At 50.0% G+C, this 27,296-nt stretch overlaps 1 protein-coding gene across 8 annotated transcripts; it reads right to left on the bottom strand.

Annotated features, from left to right (window-relative positions):
- Window positions 1-840: 840 nt before the first annotated feature.
- On the bottom strand, window positions 841-21,505 carry Scly (selenocysteine lyase). Of its 8 annotated transcripts, none has more exons than XR_015628761.1 (12): window positions 21,352-21,487; window positions 19,099-19,211; window positions 16,002-16,102; window positions 13,962-14,142; window positions 11,673-11,800; window positions 11,308-11,472; window positions 10,188-10,542; window positions 6,543-6,579; window positions 4,889-4,972; window positions 4,341-4,440; window positions 2,628-2,703; window positions 841-1,821 (listed from the first exon to the last, which is right to left on the bottom strand). XR_015628761.1 is itself a non-coding variant. In XM_087566889.1 (12 exons), exons 1-12 carry the CDS (start codon window positions 21,484-21,486, stop codon window positions 1,668-1,670), a joined length of 1,377 nt encoding a protein of 458 aa, XP_087423015.1. In that variant the 5' UTR covers window positions 21,487-21,505; the 3' UTR covers window positions 841-1,667. The 8 variants fall into 8 exon arrangements, 3 of the variants coding, with proteins under 3 accessions (XP_087423015.1, XP_087423016.1, NP_001007756.1); XR_015628762.1 differs by having other exon boundaries at window positions 10,324-10,542; XR_015628764.1 differs by having other exon boundaries at window positions 16,002-16,098; window positions 19,099-19,207.
- Between the last annotated feature and the right edge of the window lie 5,791 nt (window positions 21,506-27,296).

The following is a 27,296-nucleotide window of genomic DNA, read 5'->3' as shown; positions in this document are numbered from 1 at the left end:
GCTGGAACCCTATCACCTACAGAGTGAAGTGAGAGCATCCCTCAGCAAGGCTCCTGGCCTAGGATGGGTCTCCAGCCAGCCAGCCAGTCAGCTAGCCGTGCTCACAAGCTACAGTCAGCTCAGCCTCAGAAACCTGCCCCAGGAAATACTTGTGATAGACTAGCAGACCACCCAGGAGATGCTTCAATTCTCCCTGAAGAGTAGACTCACTGTGATACCCTTAGGGTCTAAATACTATCACCTGAGGCACCCAGGACACACACACACACACACACACACACACACACACACACACACACACACATACACACACACACACACACACACACGTGTGCGCTCTTTCTCTGTGTTTACCTGAGACCTCGTCTCACTAAGTAGTGGTCTGGAACTCACAGAGATCCACCTCTCCATTGCTGGGATTAAAGGTGTGTGCAACTGTGCCTGGCTGGTTTGTAACTGAACCCCAGGCCTTGGCTGTTCTCAGCACTGACACTGATGAGCTTCCAGGGGCTGCTGGACGGTGAGGCCTCTAAGGTGAGAGGATGGCCTCCCAGCCCCACATTGTCCCCTCCGGCTACGGCACTCTTGGGAGTCTGGACCATCCATGGTCCTTGGCTGGGGAAGTCAGGACTAATGTGGGTTCACTCTGGTGCCACAGGAAGGTGCTGATCGGGGACCAACCTCAGGCTTCCAGAAGTCCCTTTCAAGCCCCTGGGCTGCAGTGTCTTCCTACAGCGGTACATCAGAAACCTCCTCTTCAGCTCAGACAGACAAGCATCCATCAGTCTTGTGAGCAGCAAGCGTCTCCCACCACCACCAGAGAAAGCCCAGGCCACCTCAGCAAGTGCAGGCATCTTTCATTAGTTCATTTAACTTCTGACAACTGTTTCCACATGCTGCGTCATCCTTTGGCCCACAGACCCACGTGCTAAAAGTGTCCTCCAAGAAGACATTTCCTATATAAACATGGGTGTGATGTGTGCCACACATCCTCAAGATGACAGAACCCTTTGCAGATAAAATTAAAATTGAATCTGAGTGAGAAATGACCGGATTTCCCACTTTGGCAAAGATCAGGCAGCAGCCTCCCGGCAGCCATCCCTGTGTAGAAGACAGGGTGAGCTGTGACCTCTGGGAACAAGGCATGAGACCTCGTCTGGGGACCATCAGGCCAGGGAGGCAGGTGGGCAGTGGCAGGCTGAGGGCAGAGGAGAAGGGCAGGGCAGCATGGGGGAGGGGTGTTGTCTGTAGGTGCACACGGGAGGCCATGGGTGGAGACGAAATCAACTTCCTATTCTCACATGAGCAGCTAAGTGACAGTAGACCAAGACGTAGGTTTTGTCTTCTGATCAAAGTGTCTTCTGGGGTCGGGTGGTCCTGTCAGGCTGCCTGATAACTGGGATATTCCTATTCCCCTGTGGCTTGTCGGAGGTGACAGGGGACGTCCTATGTGACACGGCTGTCCTGAGCTTATAAGCATGGGCACTAGAGTGGGATACTGTGCAGTGGGCAGCCCCCTGTCACTTTGCACCCCATAGTAGGACAGTCATCTCAGTGCAGCTCTTGAGAAGGGACAGCTTAGGGGCCAGGAACTTTCACAAGCGGTTTCCTATGGATTGAGTGGCCAAAGTCCAGCTGGCCGCTGAGGGAGAGAGTGGCTGCTAGCTCTAGACCGGGCCTTCCAGCTGGTTCACGGCCTGCTTCAGGTCCTGCACGATGAGGTCCACTTCAGCCCTAGTGGTACTGCGGCCCACACTGAGCCGGACTGCGTTCCGGGCCACATCCACAGGAATACCACAGCTCAGCAGCACTGGGGATGGCCTGCAGGGGAGGGACAGCATCAGCTGCTGTGGGGGACATGTTTTCCTTTGTGCTCCTACCTCTCAGCCAGACCCCCAAACTGAGGATGTGCTGCGTCTACTCAGTGCCTATCTGGCCTACTGACACCATTTGGGGCCCTCCTGTCCCCAAACTCCCTGGCCCAAACATTCCTCTAAGCCCACTCATAGGTAAGGTCCCCTAACACTCTCCGTTCCTCTCTGGTACCAATTTGTGAACCACACTGCTTTCTAGTCCTAGCACCTTCCTTCCATGCACCATCTACCAGCTAAGCTGAGCTCTGCACTGGGCCCAGCTTCCGGGCCTCGCCTGTACTGGGGTCATGGTAAACATTCTTTGAGCAGTGCCATCTTGTGCTTAATTGGGGGACCCTATGTGTCCCCCATCTGTACCTCCCACTCGCCCCTGCTCCCCAGCTGCCCTCAGTCTCCCTGCTCCTAAGGAAGCCTCGGTCATCAGGTGCTGGACTCTGGGCATTGTGTGACCTCTTAGGTCTTTTCTCTCTTCTGTGAACCACTGATCCCCAAGAGCCTGGTCCTTATCCCCCTCTCCTGACCACTGAACGGTCCCCTGCTCTACTCACATGCCCACTGAACGGTCCCACTGGCTCCGGACCCGGTACCGATTGCTGACTGCTGTCCCAGAGTCATCTATTCACTCCGAGCCACAGGGACCCATACCTGCTCCCAGCCAGAAACAGAACCCCTCTCCCATGCTGGAGTCTGCAGTTCCGGGGCTACGCCCTCGAGTCTCCATTAACCTGAGTCAGTGTAGCTAAGAATACCTACCGGTCCTCATGATCCGAGTGGCATGAAGCTCCCACGCTGGCCAGCAGTGTCTGGCACTGTGCAAGGACCATGTACCCTGTGAAGACAGCATGTGTCCCCAGATGCAGGACTTGAGCCATCTCCCAGCTCTCCCAGCCTTCTGGCCCTGCTTCCTGCCACCGCCCGCTGAATCCCAGTGCAGGCAGAACTGGAAACCTACTTCCTTCAACTACAGAAAGGCCAGCCTTCTTTTGCCTCCTAAGACTGGCTTGAACTGGCATTCTAGCCAGCCACCTCAAGGGTGCTGGGATGCCTACAGGCTGCCTTACTTACAAGTTTGGTGCTAGGCAGTGCTGAGGGTGGCTACCTACTGCTCACCCAGGGAACACTGTGCTCTTCTCACAAGCCCGGGATAAACACGATAACTGCAGAGATGCTGGTGTAGTTAAACTAAAAAATCCGTTACACTTAAATCAACACAGGTCATCCCTGGGCACAGCTGCTGCTGGAAGTGGGGGGTGGGGAGCAGGAGAATAGCTTCCTCCACAGGGGGTATGCAGGGGGTATGGTGTGTGTGTGTGTGTGTGTGTGTGTGTGTGGGGAGAGAGAGAGAGAGAGAGAGAGAGAGAGAGAGAGAGAGAGAGAGAGAGAGAGATACTGCTTCCACTCATCAAGCATGGGCTTTAGGAGAGAGAGAGAGAGAGAGAGAGAGAGAGAGAGAGAGAGAGAGAGAGAGAGAGAGAGATACTGCTTCCACTCATCAAGCATGGGCTTTAGGGTCCATCCTGTCCCATCAGGACAGCAGGCTCCTCTGTGATCCAGGGTGATAAGGGTGACGACCTCTTCCGGGAAGCCAAAAGCCAAGGGCTGGAGAGATGCTTGGTGGTTAAGAGCACTGGCTGCTCTTCCAGAGGTCCTGAGCTCAGTTCCTAGCAGCTCTATGATCTCTCAAAACCATGTATAACGGAATCTTATGGCCTGCAGGCATTTATGAAGACAGCTCTCACACACATTAAAATAGATAAATAAATACATAAATCTATCTATCTATCTATCTATCTATCTATCTATCTATCTATCTATGCACCCCTTTAATCCCAGCATTCAGGAAGCAGAGGCAGGTGTATTTGTGAGTTTGAGGCTAGCCTGGTCTACAGAGTGAGTTCCAGGACAGCCAAGGTTACACAGTGAAACCTTGTCTCGAAAGAAGTTAGAGGAAGACCGCAGGGAGGGGTTGGGGGGAGGGAGAAGAGAAAAGAGAAAGAGGGAAAACAGGAAGAGAAGAAGGAGGTGGAAGAAGAAGGGAGAGGAGGGGGAGGAAGGGGAGGAGGAGGAGGAGGAAAAGTCAAACGCCAGCTGCAGGTGTGGCTCATGTGTCCTCTGGGCCACTAGGTCTGGGAACTGGGAGAGGAGAGCTCATGAGATCCCAGGAAGATGCCACCCGAACTCGGAATCCTGCTCTTTGACCTCAGCCAGCTGTCACGTGGCCTCTGCATTTTCTGACTGAGCGGAAGCAGGGAAGCTGGTCTAGCCTGCACTGACTTTCTTTGGCTTGGCCTGGGCAGTCTGCTCTCTGCCCACTGGCTGCAGTAAGCAGTTCCCTGGCAAATGTCCTACACCTGCTAATGTTAACTGCACTGTGCTGAGAGCACTCAAGGGCAGGGACAGGCCCTGGCCCAGACCCAAACCCATGCCTCCCCAACATACAGAGATGAGGGTGAGACCAGTAGTCACCTCGAAGCTGGGACCCCTGGATGGAAAAGTTGCAGGTGTTCGGAAGCCTCTCCACTCCTGGAAAGCGGCTGTTCAAATGGATTCTCTTACCAAATTCAGCCTAAAGACAAAAACACACACGCACAGGCACACACACACAGGCATGCACACACACCATGAGTTAGTCAGTGATCACTTCAAAGTCACCCTCTCCCACCAACTGTTTGCTATCCAGACTTTTTTGGAAACAGCCCTGGCGTGTGTTTATCTTATAACAGCTATGTGGTAAACTGTGGACCCTAAACTAGCACGAGTGAATATACTGATGTGTTCACCCTCACACACGACCACATGTCTGCGAGAGAGAACGATACAGGGTCCCCTTTTGGGCTTTCTGATGCCAGCTAACTTCCAGCTCAGTTCTGCCCCCTCTTTCCGCAGGTCCCCAGACTGAGTTTCATCCATAGGGAGCTAGTATCTGGTGCCACCCTGCTGCCTGCACTGTCCCACCCTGGGGCGCCTCCCAGGTGCACAGACAAGGCTGCAGGGCTGGCCTTTCATCCTCTCACCTCCAGCCTCTCCTCCAGGTAATCCCGGATGTCTCTCATGTGGGCCTCATAAGTCTCGCAGTTCTCACTCACCAGATCCGCAGCCTGGGGTAACAGATATGGGACAGTGTGGGTCTCCTGGAATCTGAAAGTTGTGCACAGTCTTCCTAGCCTCTGCTGTGCCTCTGCAAAGTGTGTTGTAAGCTGTGCCAGGCTGTCCCATGTGCTCAGCAGGGTCACCAGGTGCTCCCCCACAAGCTCCCCAAAGGTGCCACAGGCAGAATAAACACACCTTGAAAGGAATCTCAGCCCCTATGGAGTGTCATTCCACTGAGGGACAGAACTAGGTCAGCAGGCTTACTCCTAAGAAGGGAGTGCACAGGTCCTCAGGTCCCTGAGGGTCCAAGGAGATAGTCATGGGGGAATAGGTGTTTCCATGGCAGTCAGAGGTCAGCACATCTCCCTGGCAACTGCCAGCCTTGGAGGAGATCACTCACAGCAGATCCAGGAGGCAGAATAGGAATGTAAGTGCCTGGCGGATGTGTAATTAGCTCTAGTAAGGGCAGAGATGACCTGTTGTGATATGCAAGGGTCACGCGAACTGCTGTACAAGAGGCCCACGGAAACCAACTAAGGGCAAGCTACTTTGTCCAGTGCTGTGGGCCATGAGAAGGACAGAGACACATTGGCACCCCCCCCTCACCCCCAGGAAGAAGAGACAGCCACAGCTGCCACCTCAGACCCATGGAAGAGGACCAGGAGCCCTAAGGGGTCTCCCAGCTTTGTGAGCGAGGGCCTGGAAAGTGGGAGCCACCTCAGGGCAACAGAGAATGTGGAGGAACCTGTGTGGTTTGGGATCCCGAGTCTGATAGTTATTTTCCGACATCAACTAGACTGGCATTAGAGTTGCTATGGCAACACACTGTGGGTATGTTGTCTGGGAGGGTATTTCCAGAAAGGCTTAAGTTTAGAGGGAAGACCCTTCCAGAATGTGGGCAGCTCTTCTCATGGGCCGGGGTCCTGGGCTGAATGAAAGGAGAGTAAGCTGAGCATGTCCACCTCTCTCCGCTTCCCTCCTGTGGATGCAATGGACTATGCCTGCACAGCCAAGTTCCTGAAGAGTTAGCAGAGCGCAGGCTCCAGAGCAGACAGGCTGAGTGCCACACCTGACCTGGGTACCTCACACCCTATGGCCTGACAGGGACCAGCAGGCCTGACGACCTGCAGTGAGGCCAGCATTGCCATCTCTCATTCGGGAAGAGACTCAAAGAGTTTCTCCTTTAAAATGACTCTATTATCGGCGCACATTTGCAAACGCATGCAGCACGGTGCGTGCCGAGGTCAGAGGACAAATATCTGGAGTCAGTTCCATCTTCTCACCACGTGGGCTTCAGGGGTCAAACTTAGGTCATCAGGCTAGACACCTTTACCACAGAGCCCTCTCACTGGCCTAGGTTTTTTCCTTTCAACTGCTAAGCAGGAGTAACTCGCCCTACCACAAAGAGCAAACGTCTGTTCAACTCCTCATCCTCCTGCCTCTACCTCCCACACACTGAGACTACGTGAGTGCACCACACCTGGCTCTAGTTCTCCAGCCTCGCCAAGGACGGTCCAGGCTTTCTGTCATCAGTACACACATGCCGTCATGGTAGCTGCCCAAGGTCAGCAGACTTACCTTCCCAAGGCCAGCAATCATGGGCGTGTTCTCGGTCCTGCAGGAGACAAGGCATGGTGCAGTGTAAGAAAGCTTGCTGAGCCCTGAGCATTCAGGAGTTCATTACTCTCTGCTCCTGATGGTGGATGGGATGTAGCCAGCTGTTTAGAGTTCCTGGAGCCTTGATTTCCCTGCTATGGTGGGCCATAACCTGGACCTGTCAGTTCAAATAAGTCCTTTCTTTCCTGAGGTATGTATGTATGTATGTATGTATGTATGTATGTATGAATGTATGAGTGTGTGTATATATGTATGTATAGGGGTATTTTACCGCAGAGATGAAGCAAGGGCAACTCTAGATGTCAAGTATGCCACTGAACATATTTTCCCAGCAGGCAGCTGGTCTTTTTGTAGTAAAGCTGTTCACAAAGCCCTGCATGTGTGTGTTCACGTGGAGACCAGGGGTTGAGCCAGGTGTCTTCCTCAGTCACCTTCCACCTGACAGGGTCTCGCTGAACCCGGTGCTCACTGATTGACGGGACCAGCTAGTTCGTGAGCTCTGGGGAGCTGAGCTTCTGCCAGATGCACACTGTGTTTCTCTGCCTGTGCTCTGGAGCCTACTGGAAAGAGCTAGGATTGGACAGCCTCGCCTGCTTCCCTCTCTGCTCCTCTTCACTTTCAGGCAGACTCTCCATATATTTGAAGTGTCTTTTTAAAAAAGATTTAAGCTTTGTGTGGATGTGTGTCTGAGGGTGGAGTGGCGGGTTACTCGGACATGAGTGTAGGTGCTTCAGAACCCAGAAAAGAACACTGGATTTCCTGGAGCTGGAGTTCCAGATGGTTGCGATGCAGTCAAGCTTGTTGGTGCTGGGAACAGAATAGCAAGTGCTTTTCACAGATAAGTGATCTCTCCAGCCCATAAAAATTCTTTTATGCAATGTGTTTAAACCATTTACATTTGACATCACTATTGAAATGGCAGCGCGATGGTTAGTATCAGTTGTCCCCTTGATAGGGTCTAGAATCTCCTATGAGTTGGGGTTCTGGGCACGCCTGGAGAGATTATCATTTTACATTAATTGAGGTGGGAAGGCCTGCCTCCTGGACTTCTCACCATGACAGACTGCATGAACCCTTGAACTGTGAGCCAGGAGAAACCCCTCCTCCCTCCCTCTGGCCACTTTTGCCAAAGTGTTCTATCACAGTGACAAGAAAATAAACTGAGGCAGCTGGGCTTGAACCTGCTTTCCCCCAGTGTTTTGTGGCCCTGCCCTAACCACAGCCTCATGTATTCTAAGCCAGTATCCCTACCATTGACCATACTTTCAGATCTTCCTGTTTGCTTTGGTGGGGGTACTGTACGGTCTTTAAATTTTAATTTGGGGATATACCTATTCATCTTTTTTTAAAGTGTCCCCCCCCAACCAGGTTGCAGAATTATATACATTGTATTAATGTATTATTATGTTTTGGTAAAACTTTTCAGCCTATTGATTTTATCATTCTACCAGTCAGAAGAGACATAGAGTCAGGTGTAACCAGTGCTGAGGGGTAGGGGCAGGAGGGTCAGAGTTCAAGGCTAGCTTGACCTACATGACTCCTGTCTACAAATGCCAAACATATTTAGTAATATCCCTTCTATGGTTTTTCCTTTGTACATCCATTTTAAATGTTCACTTTATACACATTGATAACCACACCAGACACTGTTCTAATCTTATTTGTTTTTAAGCTTCAAGGAAAGGCCAAGAGTTCGAGAAGGGCTTCCTACTGTTTTGTTTTGTTTTTTCCCTCAACTTTTCTTGGTTTCTCTTCATCTGGCCACACCTTGATTTCCTCTGCAGATGTGAAGACCTGTTCACCAGGTGGAGATTCTAACTTGACTGCTCTCCCTCAGGACGGTGCACAACCACGTGAAGCCTGTCATTCAAAGCACTTTCCTCTCATCAGTCAGATGCTGTCTGTCTCTGGCTGCTTTCAAAGTTTCTCTTCCTCTGTTTCACACATAAATGTCTAGGTGTTTCCTTGGCTTTATCCTGGCTTTTTGCTTGTTTGCTCTGTGCCTCAGGCTCTCTGTACCTGTGCTTCAGTCTCTTACTTGAGAGGCTGGAGGCTGGCTGTCTATCATCATCTTCTTCTTCATCGTCACCACCACCATCATCGTCGTCATCACCATCATCATCACCACCATCATCATCACCATCATTTTGGTCTTGATTTTTTTTTTTTAAAGAGAGGGTCTCACTGTGCAGCCCTGGCTATCTCGGAACTCTCTGTAGACTGAGCTGGCCTCAGACTCACAGAGTTCCACCTACTTCAGCCTCCTGAGTGCTGGGAGTAAAGGCGTGTGCCACTGAGGCCAGCTCTATATCCTCAGGTGACCTTTTTAGTCCTGTCCTGTCTTCTTTCCTTTGAAGGGATCAATGGTGCATGAGTCACACCACTTTTGATGGCCTTGGAGGTCCTCGATGCTCAGTCCAGTTTTCTATTTCCTGGTGTCTGGTTTCTCTCTCTCTCTCTCTCTCTCTCTCTCTCTCTCTCTCTCTCTCTCTCTCCTTTCCTTTGTCCCCGCTATCCTGCAGGATTATGTGAGTCCATCCACGCAGCCACACAGTTACTGTAGACTTTAATTTGAAATGTCCAGTTGGATCTTCCTATAGTGCTCCCCAGCCCTCACTCATTTCGAGTGCTCCCATGATCCCTTGCTGTCGCACATGTATGGAGCCTGCTGTCTCATCTCACTCTCTTGGGGTTAGCATCCATTTGGTGACACTTGCTTTAAGATCTCTCTGGGCCTTGACGAGATACCCGGACATTTTCACATGCTGGAAGAATTTCTCTTGGCTAACTTTTCTGCTCTTCCTGACTTGCCCTGACTCTGCTCTGCAGAGAGGACTTGTATCCCAATGCTGCCAGTGGGAAGCAGAAACCACAGCTCTCACTTGATGTCCATAGAGTATGTGTCCTGTTATCGATGCGTGGAGACTTCCAGGGTCCCCTTGGTCTCTTTTGACGCCATGGTGAGGCCTGCAGTGCTCCATACAGACTGGTTGGAAGCCTGGGGTCTATGTGGTGCTGGCTGGTGAGGGCGGCACACTGCCCTGTGAGAATGGACTAGAGCAGATATTGCCTAGTGTTTCCTCTCCTTGATTGGCTGGCCTGCCTGCCTGCGGGCTTCAGCGGGGGCAGTTCCTGCCTTCCCCTAGCAGTGTTTCTCAACAGCTGGCTGTGGAATTCGAGCCAAGGAGCCTCCGCTGTCTCTGAATTGTTACCCTCTCCCTCTCCTTAGATGTCCTAACGAAAGTGGTGCGGGCACTGATTTGGGTTAAAACACCACGTGTGTAGTGGAGACCCAGGGCTCTCACAAAGGAAAACGGGGCACCCTCTGCGCCTGCTGAGCCCCCACTGAGAGAAGAGTCCAGCGCTGCATCACACAGGGAGCCCACTGCTCTGGAGCATTTCTGAGAAGGGGGACTCCTACTGCATGCTCTGAGTCACCCCAAGAGACTGCGGATCTGAGTCCCACTGTGGAAACCAATCAGTAGGACCGGTTCTGGTTTGGGGTGATGTGGACTGCACTTCTGAAAGAAACGGCAGAACGTCACTGACTCCGACCACAGGAGTATTTGGCCAGCCGGACAGAAGCTCGTGGACTTTCAACCTTACCCTGGCCTGAAATTCCGCTCTTGTCCACCTCCAAACAGCATGGGGTACAGGGGGGTAAGTTTACCGACCCCTCGCACATACAGAGCACCGATCCTGGGGCCGTAGAACTGGAAGGGAAAACCAGTCGTTTACTCACTGGGAGCTGCCGGGTCACCTGCTCCGCTGTGTCTGAGTGCGAGAGGCACAAAGTGCTCCGGGTAGCTCTGGGGAAGCTCCTGCTGTTTCCTTGTGGCCTGGGCTGTCTTTCTGCTACTACTTTGGCGTGTGAGAGTCACAAGAGCCAGGGTCCAGGGTCCAGCTCAGCCTGAGGACCAGCAGTGTTAGACTCCTGGTCCAGTCCTGTGTTGGGAGAGGCCTGCACATGACATAAGAGGGTTGTGAAGGAAGGGGCCAGAATGGCAGCCGAGGGCTTTTCCTGCACTCCATACCTCCCAGGGGTAAGAGGCAAAGGGTGCAGTGTCACAGTGTCAGGCCAACTTATGTGGTCCTTTAGGGACCAGCTAAGAACTGTGCTGCAAAACAGAGCACAGAACACCTCGGTCCTTGTCAGCTGCCAGAAAGCCAAACGGAAGATCTGGGGTGGGGGGTGTCTTTGCTATGATCTTATTCGTGAACTGCACTTTGAGGAGTCACTGAGACCGAACCTTCTTGCTAAGAGGTCATAGTTCAATCAAGTTAGAGGAAGCAACAGCTTCCTAGACCCATCTCTTCTATGCTGGCAAGGTTCTCTGTGGGAGCAGATGAGGCCTCTGCATAAGTTTCCCTAGCAACCAGCACTTGCTGTGTCCTGAACCCAGGGCCATCCATCTTCCACAGAGCCCATAGTTATGTCCTCCCCTGGCTCCGTGTGGGTTGGGGGTGCCCTGCTCTCTGTGTCACGACTCGTCAGAGGTCATCCTCGCTGTTATTGGTGCCATAACACACATGCACTGAAAGCTCTCTGGGACAAAGTCCTTCCTGAGTTGTTGTTACAGCCTCTCAGCACCTGGTCCCAGACAGGTACCTGGAGCTCACTGGATGGAGACAGAGACATATTTGGTCATGGATGGCGGTGCTGGGGGCTCCACTCTGCTGTGACTGTTAGTTCAATATGGAGGGAAGGCAGCCCGTGCACACATACCTTATGCCCCACGATGGTCAGGAAGTCCACGCCCAGGTCCTCGACATCCACTCGCCTTTTCCCCAGTGCCTGAGCAGCGTCTGTGTGCACCAGGACTCGGGGTAGCCCCGAGGCAGCCCGGATCTGGTTCAGGGCTTTAATGCGACGACTGATCTCAGAGATGGGCTGAAGCAAGAAAAGGAACGCAGCAGAATGAGTGTGTGGCTCTGACTTGATGCAGGTAGCATGACATGAGCTGCCGAGGGCTGAGCTAGGCCGGAGGGTCAAGGACAGAAAAAGGACAGGCTGAGTGCAGACAGGTGGTAATACCCATGTCAAGCACCTTCTTCCCTGGGGCCTCCTTGAAAAGGAAAAGGCTGGCTCACCATGATGACACCAGTCTCGTTATTGGCCAACATGATGGTCACAAGGCATGTTGTGGGACGGACAGCGGCCAGGATATCCTCAACTTCTACCTGCCCATTTACCTTCGACACTGGGACAAAAGTGACCTCTGTAATACAAAACACATATACTAAGGTTAGCCATGCAAATTACTCCATAATTATGTATGTTTTTAAAAAGAGGAATGTATCATCCAAGTTCAGAAAACCTTAGAAGAGGAATTTAAGGTGCTGTCCACTGAGAAGTTCAGGCCTCAGGCTGTTCTCTCACAACAGCAGGTCTTGGGTAGTGAGTAGCTACAGGAGGTTTGACACACTATGGCAACAGGTAGCACCTTAGGTGACACATAAGCAAATGCATCCAGAGAGAGATAACAAAGAGAAGATTTAGGGGCCAGACAAAAAGGTCCACAGAGAACTGGGATAGGTTCCAGCAGATTTCTGCTCAGTCAGCGGAGTCTAAGAGCTGGCTGAACCATCATCCACAGACAGACACTCCTTAGAGAAATCAGAACAAAGACAGCCAGTGCGTGCAAACCCTCTCTAGCTTCTGAGTCTCGGGATAGATTTGTGTATGGCCATGGCTGTGTGCAAGATATGAGATTAACCATGCTCCAGTGAGAGAGAGAGAGAGATGGGGGGAGGACGGGGAGAGGGAGAGGGAGGAGGGAGAAGAAGAGGAGGGAGAGGGGGAGACAGGTGGGGGAGTCTTTAGCATGTTGGGCTGCTCCACATGGCACATTCATTTCCTCAGCTGGTATTATGTGAATTATACGAACATTCGCTCTCTTTCTGAAAAATTATTTTAAAAATAATCATCAGAAAAACTAATTCCTGCAAGGTGTGGCAAAGGATGGATGGACAACAGCCCAGTCAGTGCACGTGGCTTGACATAGTCGGCCATCAGACAAAACACACGACAAAAGAAATTCATCTGAAGTCCTTTCCGGGAATCAGGAGGTGCCGCCCACTTTATTCCCATCTGGATCGGTGTCGGGGTCTCTAACAGGGCACTCTTGCTTTAAGGAGAGAAACACCCCTGGAACTCTGTGAACCAAAGCTGAGAATACTGGGGCCAGGTCCCACCACACTAGAGGGACACACAGATGGGTCCCATGGAATGTCTGAGTGGCCCTTATAGCTGTCATCAATGGGTCACCCTCCATCTCTGAGTAATACCTCAAATTCAGTGACACAAAGATCGGAAGCAAGAGGTTAGATAAAACAATATCAAATCACTCTACGAAGGCGTTATATAATATCTCAGTTGCAGTGCCATACATAAAATACAGTTTTTGAAACATAAAACAGAGAGTCAATTTCATACATAGAAACAGATTCTTACTCCTAGCTCACAGTGCCCCACAGACTTGACTGTGAGACCCAAAGCTGAAAACTAGGTGCTGAGACAGCAATGAAATCTTCGTGACCCGGGGTTAGGGTGAAGGCTTCTCAGATATGACACAGGACAAAAAACAAAAACAAAACAACAAAATGAAAACAAACACCAAAGGCAATTAGACTTCATCAAAACTTTGTTGACTTGTGCCAAATATCTGTGAAATTCTTTTAAGTCAATAAAAAGATAAGTACTCCAGGAAAAATTAGGGCAAGGGGCTGAGGGCCCTGTTAGTGGCAGAGGACTGGCCCTGCGATCAATCCCCACTACTAAAGGCCAAAAATAAAGCCAGAAGAGGCAAGACCAGGAGCACAGAATCCTAAAAGGAGACGTATACAAAAGAGTCAAGATAGTGTGAGAAGACACTAGGCACCGAAAGACCACTGAGGCACAGCCCGTGATGGCGACTACAACAGGAGAGACAGACAAGAAGCTCTGGCAGGGACAGGACACTGTCTGTGTCAGACGGTGACATCGACTGGAGAGCAAAGGCTAAGGTTAACTAAGTCTATCCAAGAATCTGTCAAATGTGGTTTCGAGACAGGGTCTCTCTGTGTGTCCCTGGCTGCCCTTGAACTAGCTCCGTAGACCAGGCTGGCCTCGACTCTGCCTCCAGAGTGAGTGCTGGGGTTAAAGTCAGGCACCGCCACCACTTGGCTCAAATTTGGTTTCTGTATGACTCAGCAATTCTGATGCAACTGCCAGCACAAACACCCTCTCTAAGCAGCTTATGCAGTATTGGTCGTGACAGCTGAGAGTAAGAGCAGTGGGAACGGCCATCGGCTTCTGAATACAGTACACAGGTCTGCCGGGCTCTGAGTGGCCTCTCTGTCCCCTCACTGAGGTCTGGAACAGTCCCCACGGTCACTAACCTGCCACTTGATCTTCCACCAGGTGCTCCAGGGGCAGCCGGATGGAGTCATGCTCCACCGTGCAAGTGATAAAATGGGGCCTGGTCCCCTCCTCAGGGCTGATCTGGTCAACCGTGCGCCCCTGCAGGGTCTGCTGCTCATGGAAGCATCTCACCGTAGAGTGGATTACTAAATTATTGGACTGCGGAGACACAATAGAGAGAGCCTTCACCAGAGCTGCCAGCAGAGAGGAAGCTCTCACCCATTACTCTCCCTCCTGCCCAACACTTCAGAATGAAGGGGCCAGAGAAAACCAACCTCCTGACAGGCCTGCGCCCTCGGAAAGCTTCCGAACACTAAACATTCCAGAGTTCACTTCAAGTGTACCTGTTTCTTAGTAAGCCCGAACGTTCATATTACATAAACCTGACAGGAAGGAGAATTCCACCGGGGGACACACATGCACAGATATAAATAAGATGAAAGAAAAAACGTAAAAATCAAATTAAAATTGAAATACACCCCCGCCTTCCGAGGGCATGTCATTCCACAGTACTTGGTCCAAACCACGACCAGAAGAACCCGCTGGGCAGCAGAGCAGGAAGAGGTGTCTTCTCTTTCCTGTGGAACTGCAGGGAACCCACAGTGCCCAAAGCACACTCAGCCTGCCTTGGGGCTTCTTACCTCACCTGAGCCTGCAAATCACCTGTTCTGCCTCTGGGTACATTATTCCCAGTTAGTGCTACTGTTCACACTTCCGCAGCAGTCAGGCGAGGCAGGCCGGAAGGGCTGCCAGAGCAGAAAGCCCCTGGGGTTTCCTTTGCGCCCCACCTGTGTTCAAGTCTCTGTGGGAGTCCCCCAGCTGTTCTGGGTGCCTGTCAGCTCTGTGAGATAAACACTCTTTCCAAGTGCTTTTTGAATTTCCGCAAAGTGTTCTCTGTTAACTCGAAGTTTACCTGTTATTTTTACTGTGACAGAATTCAGTGTCTTCCTGGTTTGTTTTGGCTCAAAGTTGTGGTCTTCCTGCCTCAGCTGCCCAATCACGTGCTCTCCTTTGAGGAACCCTTCACTGTCTGATGCTACAGAGATGCTGAGACAGCAGCTAAGAGCTTCCTAATGTCACTTCTTGGTTCCATCTCTGCTGAGAAGCAGAAGTTGACTCCTGGACTCTGCAGCAGCACAGGCTGGCAGGGTTCCCTGTGATCGGCCCACTCAGTCACATGACAATCTTATGGTCCACTACTGTGCCAGCAATGGTTGTCCAGACCTGTCCTGAGCAGGCAAGATGTGTGGCCAACCAGTCACGTGGCAAGCGTCATTACTGACACACTGTCTCTGACCAAGTGTCTATCTTTGCCAGAGCTGTCTGCCTAGGTACGGGAGCTCTTACAGACTTGGTCTGGGTAGTGTCCAGCCTTCTCTCATTGGGCTCTTAATCTTCCAGAAGTCTGGGCTCTTAGCTTCCACACTGAGTTAATTTGTGAGGGTTCATTGTCAGAATTTTGACAGAGGCTGCGCTGAGTCAGCAGATTGGTTTAAAAAGATCCCAAGTCCTCCGGTCTGCAAGTGCTGTGCACGGCCTGTCGCCCAGAACTCCTTAGGAGGCCCCAGGAAACATCTCAACCTCCTGGGAGGTCTCGCCAGTTCTTTTCTACTGGATCTATTTCCTAAGTGGACATTTTTATGTCCTGGTAAATGTCTATTACAGGCCAAAAAACAAAACAAAAAAACAAGAAGCAAAAAAACAAAAACAAAAACAATTCGCTTTTAATCTAAAAACTGCTGCGGCTGAAGTAACCTGTGATCCACAGTCCCTGAGCCTCGTGGTATCTTCCTTCTAAGTTTATTTCTAGTGTATTCTATCAACTTATAAATGAGTTCCATTGGGACAGATGAAGCCTCAAACTCAATGACACATACAACGTAGTCGGAAATCACAGGAGAGTCCCAGAGCAGCAGGAGCAATAGGAAGGAGAAAGTCTGATTGATCCTAAAACAACGTCACCCCACCCCCACCCCACCTGTGCCTTTCGGCTCAGCAGGTAGAGGCGGACGCTTTACCTCGGTGCCCCCAGAAGTGAAGATGATGTCCTGGGGCTTTCCCCCTATCATCTTGGCCAGGCTTGCCCGAGCTGTGTTTATAATGTCCTTGGCCTTCCTACCTTGAAAGACAAAAAACATGGTCATTACTAGCCATTAATTTCATATCCAACAGGGCAACTAGACAAGGGAAGCCAGGGACTAGGGTGATTTTAGAAGGAGACACATCCACCCGGGATGAGCACAGTTTCCTACCACTCAGAGGGGCGTCAGCAAAGGGGCCTCATTAGACTTAGAAGAAAGTGCCAACCAATGGAACTCAAGAGCCAGGGACATCCTGGGGGGTCGAGGGGGATCTAGGCGTTTCCCCCAGCACAACTCTGCTTTTTTACTGGATGCTAGAGGAGGGGCTATGGCTGTCTGCCCACACCATTCAAGATAGGACAAGGAGAGGAGGTTCAGAACAACAGAAGTAAGCAAAACAGAATGTGAGACTTCATACAGCCAGTCAGTCGGTGCCTTCTCTCACACCGCAGGTCAGCCTTGGGAGACACAGGAAGAAGATGGAGAGCGTCTGCCTTCAATTAGGTGTCCTAGCTGCTGCCCAGTTGCACAGCGTGTCAGAGGAAGGTGGCTTTACGGGGCTCTCAGTCAACACACAGTGGTTCTTACATTTGATGCTGGGTCCAGACCAGCTTCCCCATGCTGCCCAGTCATTTGGCCAGAACCCCTCCCCTCCTCAGCTCACTCCAGATGTTGTTGTCTGTTATGAGCAAGGCCACATCTGGAAACTCAAACTCTTCCCACAGAACCTCAGCACAAGTTGCTGTAGACTTTAAAACCTAATGCTGTGAACACTTGAAACATCTGTGATGAGCTGGGATGGTGGTACATGCCTTTAATCCCAGCACTCCGGAGGCAGAGTCAGGAGGATCTCTGTGAATTTGAGGCAGGCTTGGGCTTCAAAGTGAGTTCTAGGAAGCCAGAGCCACATAGTGAGACCCTGTCTGTCTTGAAAACAGATAGACAGAAATCTGTGATTCATGATTTTCACTTTTCTTTCCCTTCTTGGCATTTCTTCTCAAATATCGACAGAGAGCAGCTGGGGTGTCACCCAGGCCAGCAACAGTCTCCCACTGCATGCCCAACTTCCCAGGTTACCCTTAATCTTCTTGGTCTTCTATGAGAAGTTTGACTAGACTGCAGGGGACATTAGGCAGAAGGCAACATCCAGAAGTAAGGCAACAGACAAGTTAATGAGTGACTGGGACTGGCTTCTGACTTGGAAAGTCTGTGTCACTGAATTGCTGAGGAACTTTCAATGAGCAGCTGCTGTGAAACTCACCAAACCCCTGTATGTGGGACATAGGTACTAGTAAGAGACCTCGGGCTAACCACCCGTGTGACAGATGGGTTAGCGTGCGCCATCTCAAGTCCCCTGACTGGCACTCAGTTCCCAATAAACCACCATTACTGTGGTTCGTCTTAGTCACCCTAATCACACGGCGCAGGGCTGGGTGCAGGGTCCTTGCCACTCTGCTGATAAACATTAACTAGGCAGGCAAAGCATGATTAGCCTCCGAGTCTGCAGAAAAGTGTGGAATGCTGCCTTTTAACTACTGACTTGAAGTGAATGACCATTCAAAAATGCAAATTTAAAACTCTACATTACAAAGGCAAACTAGAAAGAAATAATTATAAACCAGGTGGTGATGGCGCATGCCTTTAATCCCAGCATTGGGGAGGCAGAGGCAGGAGGAACTGAGTCTGAGGCCAGCCTGGTCTACAGGGTGAGTTCCAGGATGGCCAGGGTTATACAGAGAAACTGTTTCAACAAAACAAAACGAAACAAAACAAAACAAAACAAAACAAAACAGAAGAAATGTTAAATAACCCAAGCCACAAATTAATTTTCCTTCTTTCAAATGTAACACAGCATGTGCTGTGTTGTGCATGTGTGTTTGCATGTATAGGTGCTGTGTTGTACATGCATGTTTGCATGCACATGCATGTGGAAACCAGGAATTGAGTATCTCCCTTGGTGCTTTGTGTTACTCAGGGTCTCCTGCAGAACCTGAGGCAGGGTGTGAAGCCTGCAGACTTGGTAACCTAGCCAGTCAGATTGTCCTGAGGGTTCCCTGTCTCTGCTTCATGGGCGCTGGGATTACAGACCTGCCGCCATGACTGCGTGGCTTTTGCACAGGTTCTGTGAATCCGAACTCAGATCTTCACACTTGTGTATCAAGTGCTTTACCTCAGGACCTCTGGAAGAACAGTCAGTGCTCTTAACCACTGAGCCATCTCTCCAGCCCACACATGTAAACTCGATGCTGAGAAGCACATCACCAAATGTATGGAGATAGACTGCTACTTGTAGAGAAGATGTTCAGTAGGAGCGGGCTTATACAGAGCTCAGTGAGATCTGTTTCTTGTGGGGAAGGGTGGCAGGTTATAGTTGAAAAGTTACAGCCATCAGGGTGACAGCAAGGCTCCAGATACAATCAGGGACTTTTCAGAAAAACATTCCAAATATGACTGCTCAAGATACTTTTCATCTTGGGAAGAAAGAACTGACTCATGCATGCTGTCCTCTGACCCACACATGTATACTGTGCAATGCCAGTGAGTGTATGTAAAAAAAAAATCTGTCGGATGTGCAGTTCCTAGCTAGGATATCATACAGGGACAGAAGACTTCAAGAATCAAGTCAGGTACATAATTGTAACATGATGCTAATTTACATAGAAGATACTATGTAGACTTTAGTGACAGAATGCTTAAAGATCAAAATGTAATTATTTTGTTTCTGTTTTTTTAAAGTGTGCTTTAAAAAAACTCTTGGGAATTCTGTTAAGCAATATAGGTATTGTTCTAACTTTAAAGTTGAAAGAAAAAAGAAAGTCCACTCCAAACCAAAACAAAGCTATCTCATGTAAGCATACACTTTAGACAGGGCTTCTCAGTGTTGGTAGCTCTCACTGTCCTGGAACTCACTCTTTGTAGACCAGGCTGGCCTCACTTGAGTGCTGGGATTAAAGGCAACACCAAGCCAGGCTAGGATATACTTTCTCTAAGAGGCCTCTGGTTCCCTTGCCTGTCATGGATTCTTCTAGATTACCTGCTACATATGAGCTGCTGGGGTTTCCCCAGGCTTCTTTCATGGCTTCCGTCACAGCCTGGATGACTTCGGGCTCTAGAGGTGTGGTGGCATTGTAGTCCATATAGACCTTCCTGGAAGAAAGAGAACAGCCGGTAAAGGGAGGGGAGGCAGGGTGTAGGCAGCAACACTCTTTTGGGAGTCCACAGCTCGGGTCCTTTGCATCCAGAGTGAAGGCCCAGGTAGGACAGACAGGTCAGCACAGGCTTCAGTTCTCCATGTTCTCCTTCCAGATGGGAGACACCATGGTTTCCAATCAGCCAGTAGCTGCCCCATACAAGATGGTCATAATCTCCCCTAGCACAAGGTTGACTGACAGCTGGAGGCTGGAGGCCAGATCTGAGGCCCAACTCCAGGAAGGGAGGGAGGAAGAGGGAGGAAAGAACTTCCCATGGCTGGGGAGCCCCACATTCCCTTGGGGAATTTCCCAACAACTTGGAGCCATCTGCTCCTGCGAGTCCTTCAGGAGCTGCCTCTAAGAGCTCTGCCCTGTGTCTTTGCAGTAGATTTCTCCTCAACTTTCACCACACAGGCCTTTCCCTGGGGCAATTCGAATTTTCAGTTTTCCTGGCTCCACCCCCTGCTTCAGCGTATCTGCTTGGGTGAGGCTCCAAGGTTCTGTCTGAAACTGCAGGCCGCAGCTTGGCCCTCTTCCTTCCTTCCCTCCCCTCATTCCAGTCTTCCCCTGTGGTCCCCTTCATCTTCTGACCCAAGAGTCACATGCTTAGTGCCCTCTCTAGGGAACAAGTGACGAGTAGCTCCAGGAACAAGCAGGGTTTGTCTTCCCGCAGGGGCTTCATCCAGAGGACACCCAGTGCAAAGCCCCAGAGACCCTCACTAAAGAGAGTTATCTTTTTGTGTTCTCACCAGGGTCACAGACCTTCAGAAAACTCCACGGTAGGCAATCAGGTCTGAAAACAGTCAGTATTTCACTTGGTTTTAAGTCCAACCAGTGTTCAAGCCAATGCTCTGGTGAGCCGGAACATAGTGCCCCACTAGGCCCGCAAGAGCACAGAACAGGCAGGGTGAAGCTTTGATCTCCTATCTTTGCTTTAAGCCCCAAAGAGTCACCTGACCTTGCAAAGCTTGGGGTCATGGAAGGTGTGCCTGATCACCCTGGGGCTGGAATTCACATTGCTGCAGGCTTTGTCCTGCTCCAAGTCAGTCCTCCAAAGAGCTACACACCCACAGGTCTGCTGAGTGACTGTGGTTTTCCCATCAGTAGCTTGGCTCAACTGTTTTATGGCTTGCATTTTACCAGTGATTGACTCTGTCATTAGCAACTTCCTAGAGAAAGTGAAACTGCTTAATGGATATCTAGTGAAGGCTCAAACCACCAGGCCTAGGCCTTTATAAGATAGGTTCTCACTGGGTAATCTAGGCTGGCCTCCAAATCACAATCCTCCACTCTCCAAGTTAGGATTATAGGCAAGTCTCACCACATCCAGCAAGACTCAATTTTTTAAAGAGAGACAGATATTTCACATCCTAGACGTGAGCACAGACGATGAGAAAAAAAATGAGACGGCAAACCTGTAACCCAGGTGGGAGGAGGCAGTAGTAGCCTGGACTACATAGCAAGGCCTTGTGGGGCTGGGGTGGAGGAGGGACGGGGGAAAAAAGAAAAAAGAGAAAGAAAAAAATTGAAATGGGGGTGGGGAGGGGGCTTTTGGTGTGATGCATTCCTAGGTTGAAGAGAGGAACCAGGACCGACACATCACCCCTGCTCCTTGCGCGCCAGGGGAGGAGGTCCCGCAGCCCTGTGGACAGCAAGAGAATGTAGGTCTCCCCCACTGTCCTGGTGACCCTAAGGCTCCCTCCCCAAAGTCCACTTTTCACCTCAGGGCGGTCAAATGGGCCTTAGAGATCGTCCCCAAAGTTCTCCCCTGTCCCACAGCCACGCTGCCTTAGTCTCTAAGCAGCAGCGATTCTTGTAAAATGCAGATAATTGCGATTTGGCTGTCAGCTCCAGCCTCTAAGACATCATTCCCTGGGAAGGAGCCCGAAACACGGGAGGATGATGCGGCCACACGGCACAGTTGTCACCCGCGGATCCCCTTGTGCCCTTAGCTTTGGTGGTAGCCTGTTCTCTCCCGGGTCGTGTGGCCGGACGCTTCTGTCTGTCTCTGGGACTCCTTTCCCCCGCCTCACCATACCCTCACTGAGGTCCCCCAAGTGTCCTCAGGCCTTGCGGGATCCCCAGAGGGAGCGCACCTGTTGGGCGGGCTCTCCACACTGCCCCGCGCGCCATTCCGCGCCACGTCCATCTCCCTGATCGCTGGCCGGTAACCCCAAGACTGAGCACCCCTTAGACTCCGATGGGGTGCTCGGCTCCCAGGGTATCCGCATTGGCTGCGTGTCGCGCTTCAGCCAATCTGCGAGCCGCACGGGCCCTGCCTCCGCCCCTGACTGGTTGATTGGTCATGAGGGGTCAGGTGGCAGTGGGGCGGAGCTGAAGACATTAGTAGGGCCACCCGGCAGCCGGTCCAATCTAACCGGCCTCCCGCAAAGCGCGCGCTGCTCCAGGCGAGTGATCTGGGCGCTCCAGTTACTGGCACTGTGTGGCACTGTGTCCTGGGAGCCCACCTCCCTGGGCTGTCACCAGTGACAGAAGGGACTTCACCTGCCACCGCAAAGTCGGTGGAAGAAAAAGCGCTAGGATGCGCGGTGCAGTGAGAGGCACCATAGCAGCCAAGACTGAGCGCCTGGAAAGGTTGGCAGCCAGTACTTGTAGACCTAAGGGCCCGCTGGACATAGGATTCCATAGATCCGTCTTCCCGCATGATTTCATTACGTGAAATTAGAAAGTCATGCGTTATGTAGCAGAGGATGGCCTTGTCCGGCATCAATGGGAGGACAGGCCCTTGGTCCTGTCAAGGCTCCAGTGTAGGGGAATGCCAGGGCGGGGAGGTGGGAGGGAGTGGATGGGTGGATGAGGGAGCACACTCACAGAAGCGGGGTGGGTGGGGAGATGGAATAGCAGTTTTCTGGATGGAAAACCTGGAAAGGGGATAACATTTAAAGTGTAAATTTAAAATCTAATAAAAATTTTAAAGTAAAAAAAGAAAGTCGGGAGTTGATACTTTTGAGGATCAGAGGGCCTGAGCTAAGCCGAGCTGTTGAAATTGTGGAAGAATGAAGGCAGAGGGCCCAGAACCCACACAACAACTCACAAGTGTAACTCCAGTTCCAGGGGAACTGATGGCCTCTTTTGGCCTTTACAGTCACCAGGCATGCACATGGTGCTTGTATATAAGTGCAGACAAATACATATACATGCAGAGTCATACACATAAAAATCTTAAACAATTGAAAGATGCAAAGCAGGGCGGTGGTAGCACAGGCCCTTTAATCCCAGCCATCCTCCCCCGCCCATCCTTGCCAGCATGCAGAACTGAACACCTGTCTACTTAGCTGAGGGACGGTTAAGAGGTGCTGAGCTGGCTGCATCCCAGGCAGTCCTCTATGAAACTAGACTCGGGCTCCAGCTTCCCTTTTCCTCAGATTGTCGTCCTTATCTTAGTTAATCTGGACCATCCTAGGCAGGTTTTGCCTTCACTTTCTGTCCTTAACGTTGACTTGGTTGTCACACAACAGTGATGTTTTCACATACCTGTACCAGATCCCTGTGACGGTTTAACACATTCTTGATGTTACATCAGACACTATAATTATATACATCATAGCTTCCATCATGTGGCTTGCATGTAGTAGCCAATCCTCGAGCTCCAAACTCCTCCCGAATGCTGGTGTCCCATACACTGAACTTGGCCAGCTGTTGTTGAGGCCCAAGAGTGACCATATACTTGTCTTTCTGCCCAACCAGGACTTCACCATCCCCCTGGGCTGTCAGCCAACACGAGAACCAGTGGCTTCACCTGTTGCTGCTAAGTTAGTGGAAGAAAAGTGCTGGGATGTGTGGGACAGTGGGGGACACAGCAGCAGCCTAGCTCCAGATAGGGTTGGAGGCTAGTGCTGCGCTTGCCCACCAGGGTGGGCTTGTACTGGACCTGCACCTTTCAGTGTGGGTGAGACTCCACAAAGGCTGAGGAGGACGAGAGAGTGCAGTATGGATGGCTAGTGGGGGCTACCTCTCCACTCCCATTCAGAGTCGTGGACACAGGATAGGTTTTACACTTTAGATCTCTTGTCTCTTTTGGTGATGCTTTTTAGTCCTCAGGGCATAAAACTTATACTCTTTTGATTATGTTTGTGGTAATAACAATGGAACCGAGAGCTTCGGACATACTAAGGAAGCCCCAGTGTTTACCAAATCAACTATTCTGTTCTTTTAACATTGCTATCGTGGAATTATTTTTCATTATTTCACTCATATTGATCATGTACATGACTGCTTGGTGCTCTTGCAACACAGGGAAAAACATCACTGTCTTTACTGAACTGATTCAAATCAAGAAAAAGCCTTGCATTGCATGTGGACTCATCCAGGGAATTACTGGATTTGTTGAGGAATGGCACATTCCTTTGGGAAGGAAGGCTTCAAAGAGCACCCTCCACGTTCTGCCCTCTCTGGTGGCTGTAAAGGTAAGCCACACACTCCTAACACGGCTGTAGGGTTACTGCCTGTCTAAGTTAGAGATGCTGTACCTCTGTTCTCACTGGGGTTTGTGGAATCCTCAGGATTGACACAGTCTTTGCTTTTTTTTTTTTTTTTTTCTTTTGCCAGTTAATTTCTTGGCGAATGATCTCAGAAGTTCTTTGCCAACCAAAATTGTTGAGCATCCTTTTGGGTGCTGATTGGTTTAATCTGGAAAAATGCCTTGGCTGGATACAGCAGCATGCAGCTGTAGTTGTAGCCACATCTGTTCAGGCCGTCTTTTAGTGTAATCTTCTTAAGCAGTTTTCAGAGGCTTCTATGGGCATTATGATACACATATGTGAATTAAGTCTGCTAGTACCAACATTAGGAACACTTTTTAACTATGTGTATCTGCCCGTAGGAATGGGTACATGAGTACGTGTGTCCATGAACTCCAGAGAAGGGCTTTGCATCCCCTGAAGCTGGAGTTACAGATGCTTTTAAGCCACTTCATGTGAGTGTCAGGAACTGAACTTGGGTCTTCCAGAAGAGCAATACATGTTCTTAGCTCCTGAGTCATCTCTGATTCTTTTTTTTTTTTTTTTTTTTTGGTTCTTTTTTCGGAGCTGGGGACCGAACCCAGGGCCTTGCGCTTCCTAGGTAAGCGCTCTACCACTGAGCTAAATCCCCAGCCCCTCATCTCTGATTCTTGGTACCAACATTTTACCATTTTTGATGAAGTGAGGGAATCTTATCTGAATCTAGTTTCCTTCCCTCTGTTTTATTTACTAGAGATGAAGCCCAGGGTCTCACATATGGTGGGTTAAGTGCTCTCCCACATCTGAGTTCACCCTAGCCCTTCTTTTTTAAATGAAAAATTTTGAGAATAGGTAAGTGCTATATTTACGTAGTCCCTCCCCTATGATCCTCCTGTCCCCGCCCTCTTCTCTACTTTCAGCATTGCTGTGCCTCAGCATCAGCTGAGGGAATTCTTTTTAACCACCATCTATGACTTCTAAAGGCACCATCATTCCCTGTGTTTGAAGAACTTTGATTTTACTTAATTTTGGAGAGTCTCATTATGTAGTCCTGACTGGCCTTGGACTCACAAGAGTTCTGCCTACCTCTGCCAACTGAGTGTTGAGTACTTCAACACTGTAGCAATGTTGAAGGTTTTAGTCAACCATTACAAATAAGTCAGTAATTCATTTTACTTCATCTGAGGAACGGCACTGAGTTTTCCCTTTGTATCTAGGAACCAAGTTTTCCTGAATATAGACTCGCCAGGTGCTCTTTTAGCACTTAAATAGCATGCACCATTTGTCATTCAGTTCGGTGTCTCTTCTAGGTAATGCCCATTTTTCCCCCTCAGACTTTATTTTATTTTATTTTTTAAAGACCAGGTCTCACTGTGGAGTCCTGGCTGGCCTGGTACTATGTAGACAGGCTGGTCTTGAACTTATAGGGATCTGCCTGTCTCTACCTGTGTGAGCCATTTTGCCAGCCCAGTTGTTTTTAGTTCAGAGATTGATGCTTCTTGGTGTGGCTTTGCAATTTAACAGCTCAGGGTCTATTTCTCCAGGGATCTGTATGTTCATATCCGTTATAATCTGAGTGTCTCTTTGCTCAGCTTCTCTTGTGATTCCACTCTCCGGGTAGGGCTTGGGTCACATGAGCACTGGGTCTGCTTTTCCAGTGTCTCCAGGCCTACACCCTGTGGGGGTTTAGTTTACTGACGCAACTTCTGCTCTTTCCACGGAGCCCACCTACAAAAATTCTAAAGTTCGTCTTCACGTATTTCAGTTTATAGTTTTGCTTTTCTGTAAGTTCTGAATGTTTGTTGGAAATTCTGTTTTCAATTTCAGGACTCATAAATCTGGGAACACTTTTGTGACAGATATTCTGAAATCTGTTAGGTTCTTCAAATATTTGACTCACTCCATCAGTGTTGGCTATTGCTCTAAGTTCCTGGTGTTTGACCTGGGGATTTTTTTTTGTTTGTTTGTTTGTTTTTTGAGGCTCTTGGACATGTTGTAGGAGACTGGGATCTTAAGCCTGGCAACACTGGGTAATGCCCAGTGACCATTTGGCAAGCCTCTGGCTGCATACCTCTCTCTTCTGGGAGGGCAACCTTAGGTCTGCCTAGTGGAAAGCCAGAAATAAACCTGGCTGAGCAGTCAGTCACTCTTTAGGGCTCCTCCCTTCCATCCCTCCCAGGAGTGCCTGTGTCTCTGAAGGACCAGAGCCAGAGACCGCTGTTTATGATGACAATTCCTTTCACAGGATAGTTTTGTAGGTACCCTGCTGCCTTGGGACAGAAGACCGCAGGCTTGGTGGTTTGTTGTGGCATTGCATGGGCATTTTATTACTACAAGTATTTAGCTTTATTCTAGGTGTGGCTTTTTAAAATTACACCTTGTGTTTGAAGTGCTTGCTTGCATCTGCACTATGCACACACATGGCAACCAAGTGACATCTTGGGAGAGGCTATTCCATCCTCCCATCCTGAGTCCCAGAGGGGCATCAGGCTTGGCATAAACCTTCACCTATTCAGCCATCTTGCCAATTTGGGCAATAGCAGTGGGCCCAATCACAAGGCTTCTACTCCAGTCCTCTTTCCTAGCTTCAAAGATCTCAGGGACAGACACGGCAGAAACAGCTAGGGTCAAATGACCCTTTGGGTGGGCTGGGCATGTACTCTATGTAGTCTATCCCGTATGGGCTCTGCTCTGAGTTCCATAACCTAAGACTCATTTCCCTCGAAAGCAGGGGAGCTATAGTTGCCAAGAGCCAGAATCTGGAGAGTGTCACATTGCTCGGTGATGAGTCTGAAAACTGACTTTTGTGTGACACGGCTAGGAATTAGCTTGGCTCAGTGAGGAGGGTCCTTCCAATCTGTTTTTCCAGCTCCTGAGCAGGCATGCGGTTTTCTCTGCAGCCTTCTGAGGGACCGTCTTGTCTTCTGCATGCTCCAGCATCTGATTGGTCTCCACGTCACGGATCGCATCTGTATTGGCTGGTTTTGTGTGTCAACTCAGCACAAGCTAGTCATCAGAGGAGCCTCCCTTGAGGAAATGCCTCCATGAGATCCAGCTGTAAAGCATTTTCTAAATTAGTGCTATATGGAAGTGTGAGCCAAATTAACTCTTTTTTGGTCATGGTGTTAGATCAAAGCGACAGAAACCCTAACCAAAACACCATCTTTTTTTTGTAAATGATTTTTATTTCATGTGCATTGGTGTTTTTCTGCACATATTTATGAGGGTGTTGGATCCCCTGGAACTGAGTTACAACTGTGAGCTGCCATGTGGGTGCTGGGAATCAAATTCGTCCTCTAGAAGAGAAGCCAGTGCTTTTCACCACTGCGCCATCTTTCCAGCCCACTGGTCCTTTCCTTGCCATGTGGATTTTGTCACGGCGTGGCTTCTTCTGTTGCCTCTTTTTCCCTGACATTTTTTGGTCTGAGTCAGCTAGTTATTTACTGAGACTTCCTACATTTTTTCGGTCCTACACTTCATTTCTATTCATACCGGCAGGTAACTCTAAGCCTCCAGGATAAGATTTTTCTGTTGTTCTTTTCCTAGGCTCTACTCAGGCAAAGCAAACTGCATAGACAATG

This window comes from Rattus norvegicus, chromosome 9 (genome assembly GCF_021556685.1).
Source record: "Rattus norvegicus strain SHRSP/BbbUtx chromosome 9, alternate assembly SHRSP_T2T, whole genome shotgun sequence".
Taxonomy (NCBI): domain Eukaryota; kingdom Metazoa; phylum Chordata; class Mammalia; order Rodentia; family Muridae; genus Rattus; species Rattus norvegicus.
Note: the sequence above shows the minus strand (reverse complement) of the source record. Positions and strands in the feature narration are given on the sequence as shown.

What these genes read in the sequence shown, in the direction of transcription:
- Scly (XM_087566889.1), bottom strand. Translation starts at nt 21,486, where the DNA reads ATGCGGATACCCTGGGAGCCGAGCACCCCATCGGAGTCTAAGGGGTGC. An exon ending in CAGCAGCTCATATGTAGCAG is followed by an intron (nt 16,103 to 19,098) that starts GTAATCTAGAAG and finishes TTGTCTTTCAAG; the next exon opens with GTAGGAAGGCCAAGGACATT. An exon ending in GAGCGGAATTTCAGGCCAGG is followed by an intron (nt 6,580 to 10,187) that starts GTAAGGTTGAAA and finishes TGTCTCCTGCAG; the next exon opens with GACCGAGAACACGCCCATGA.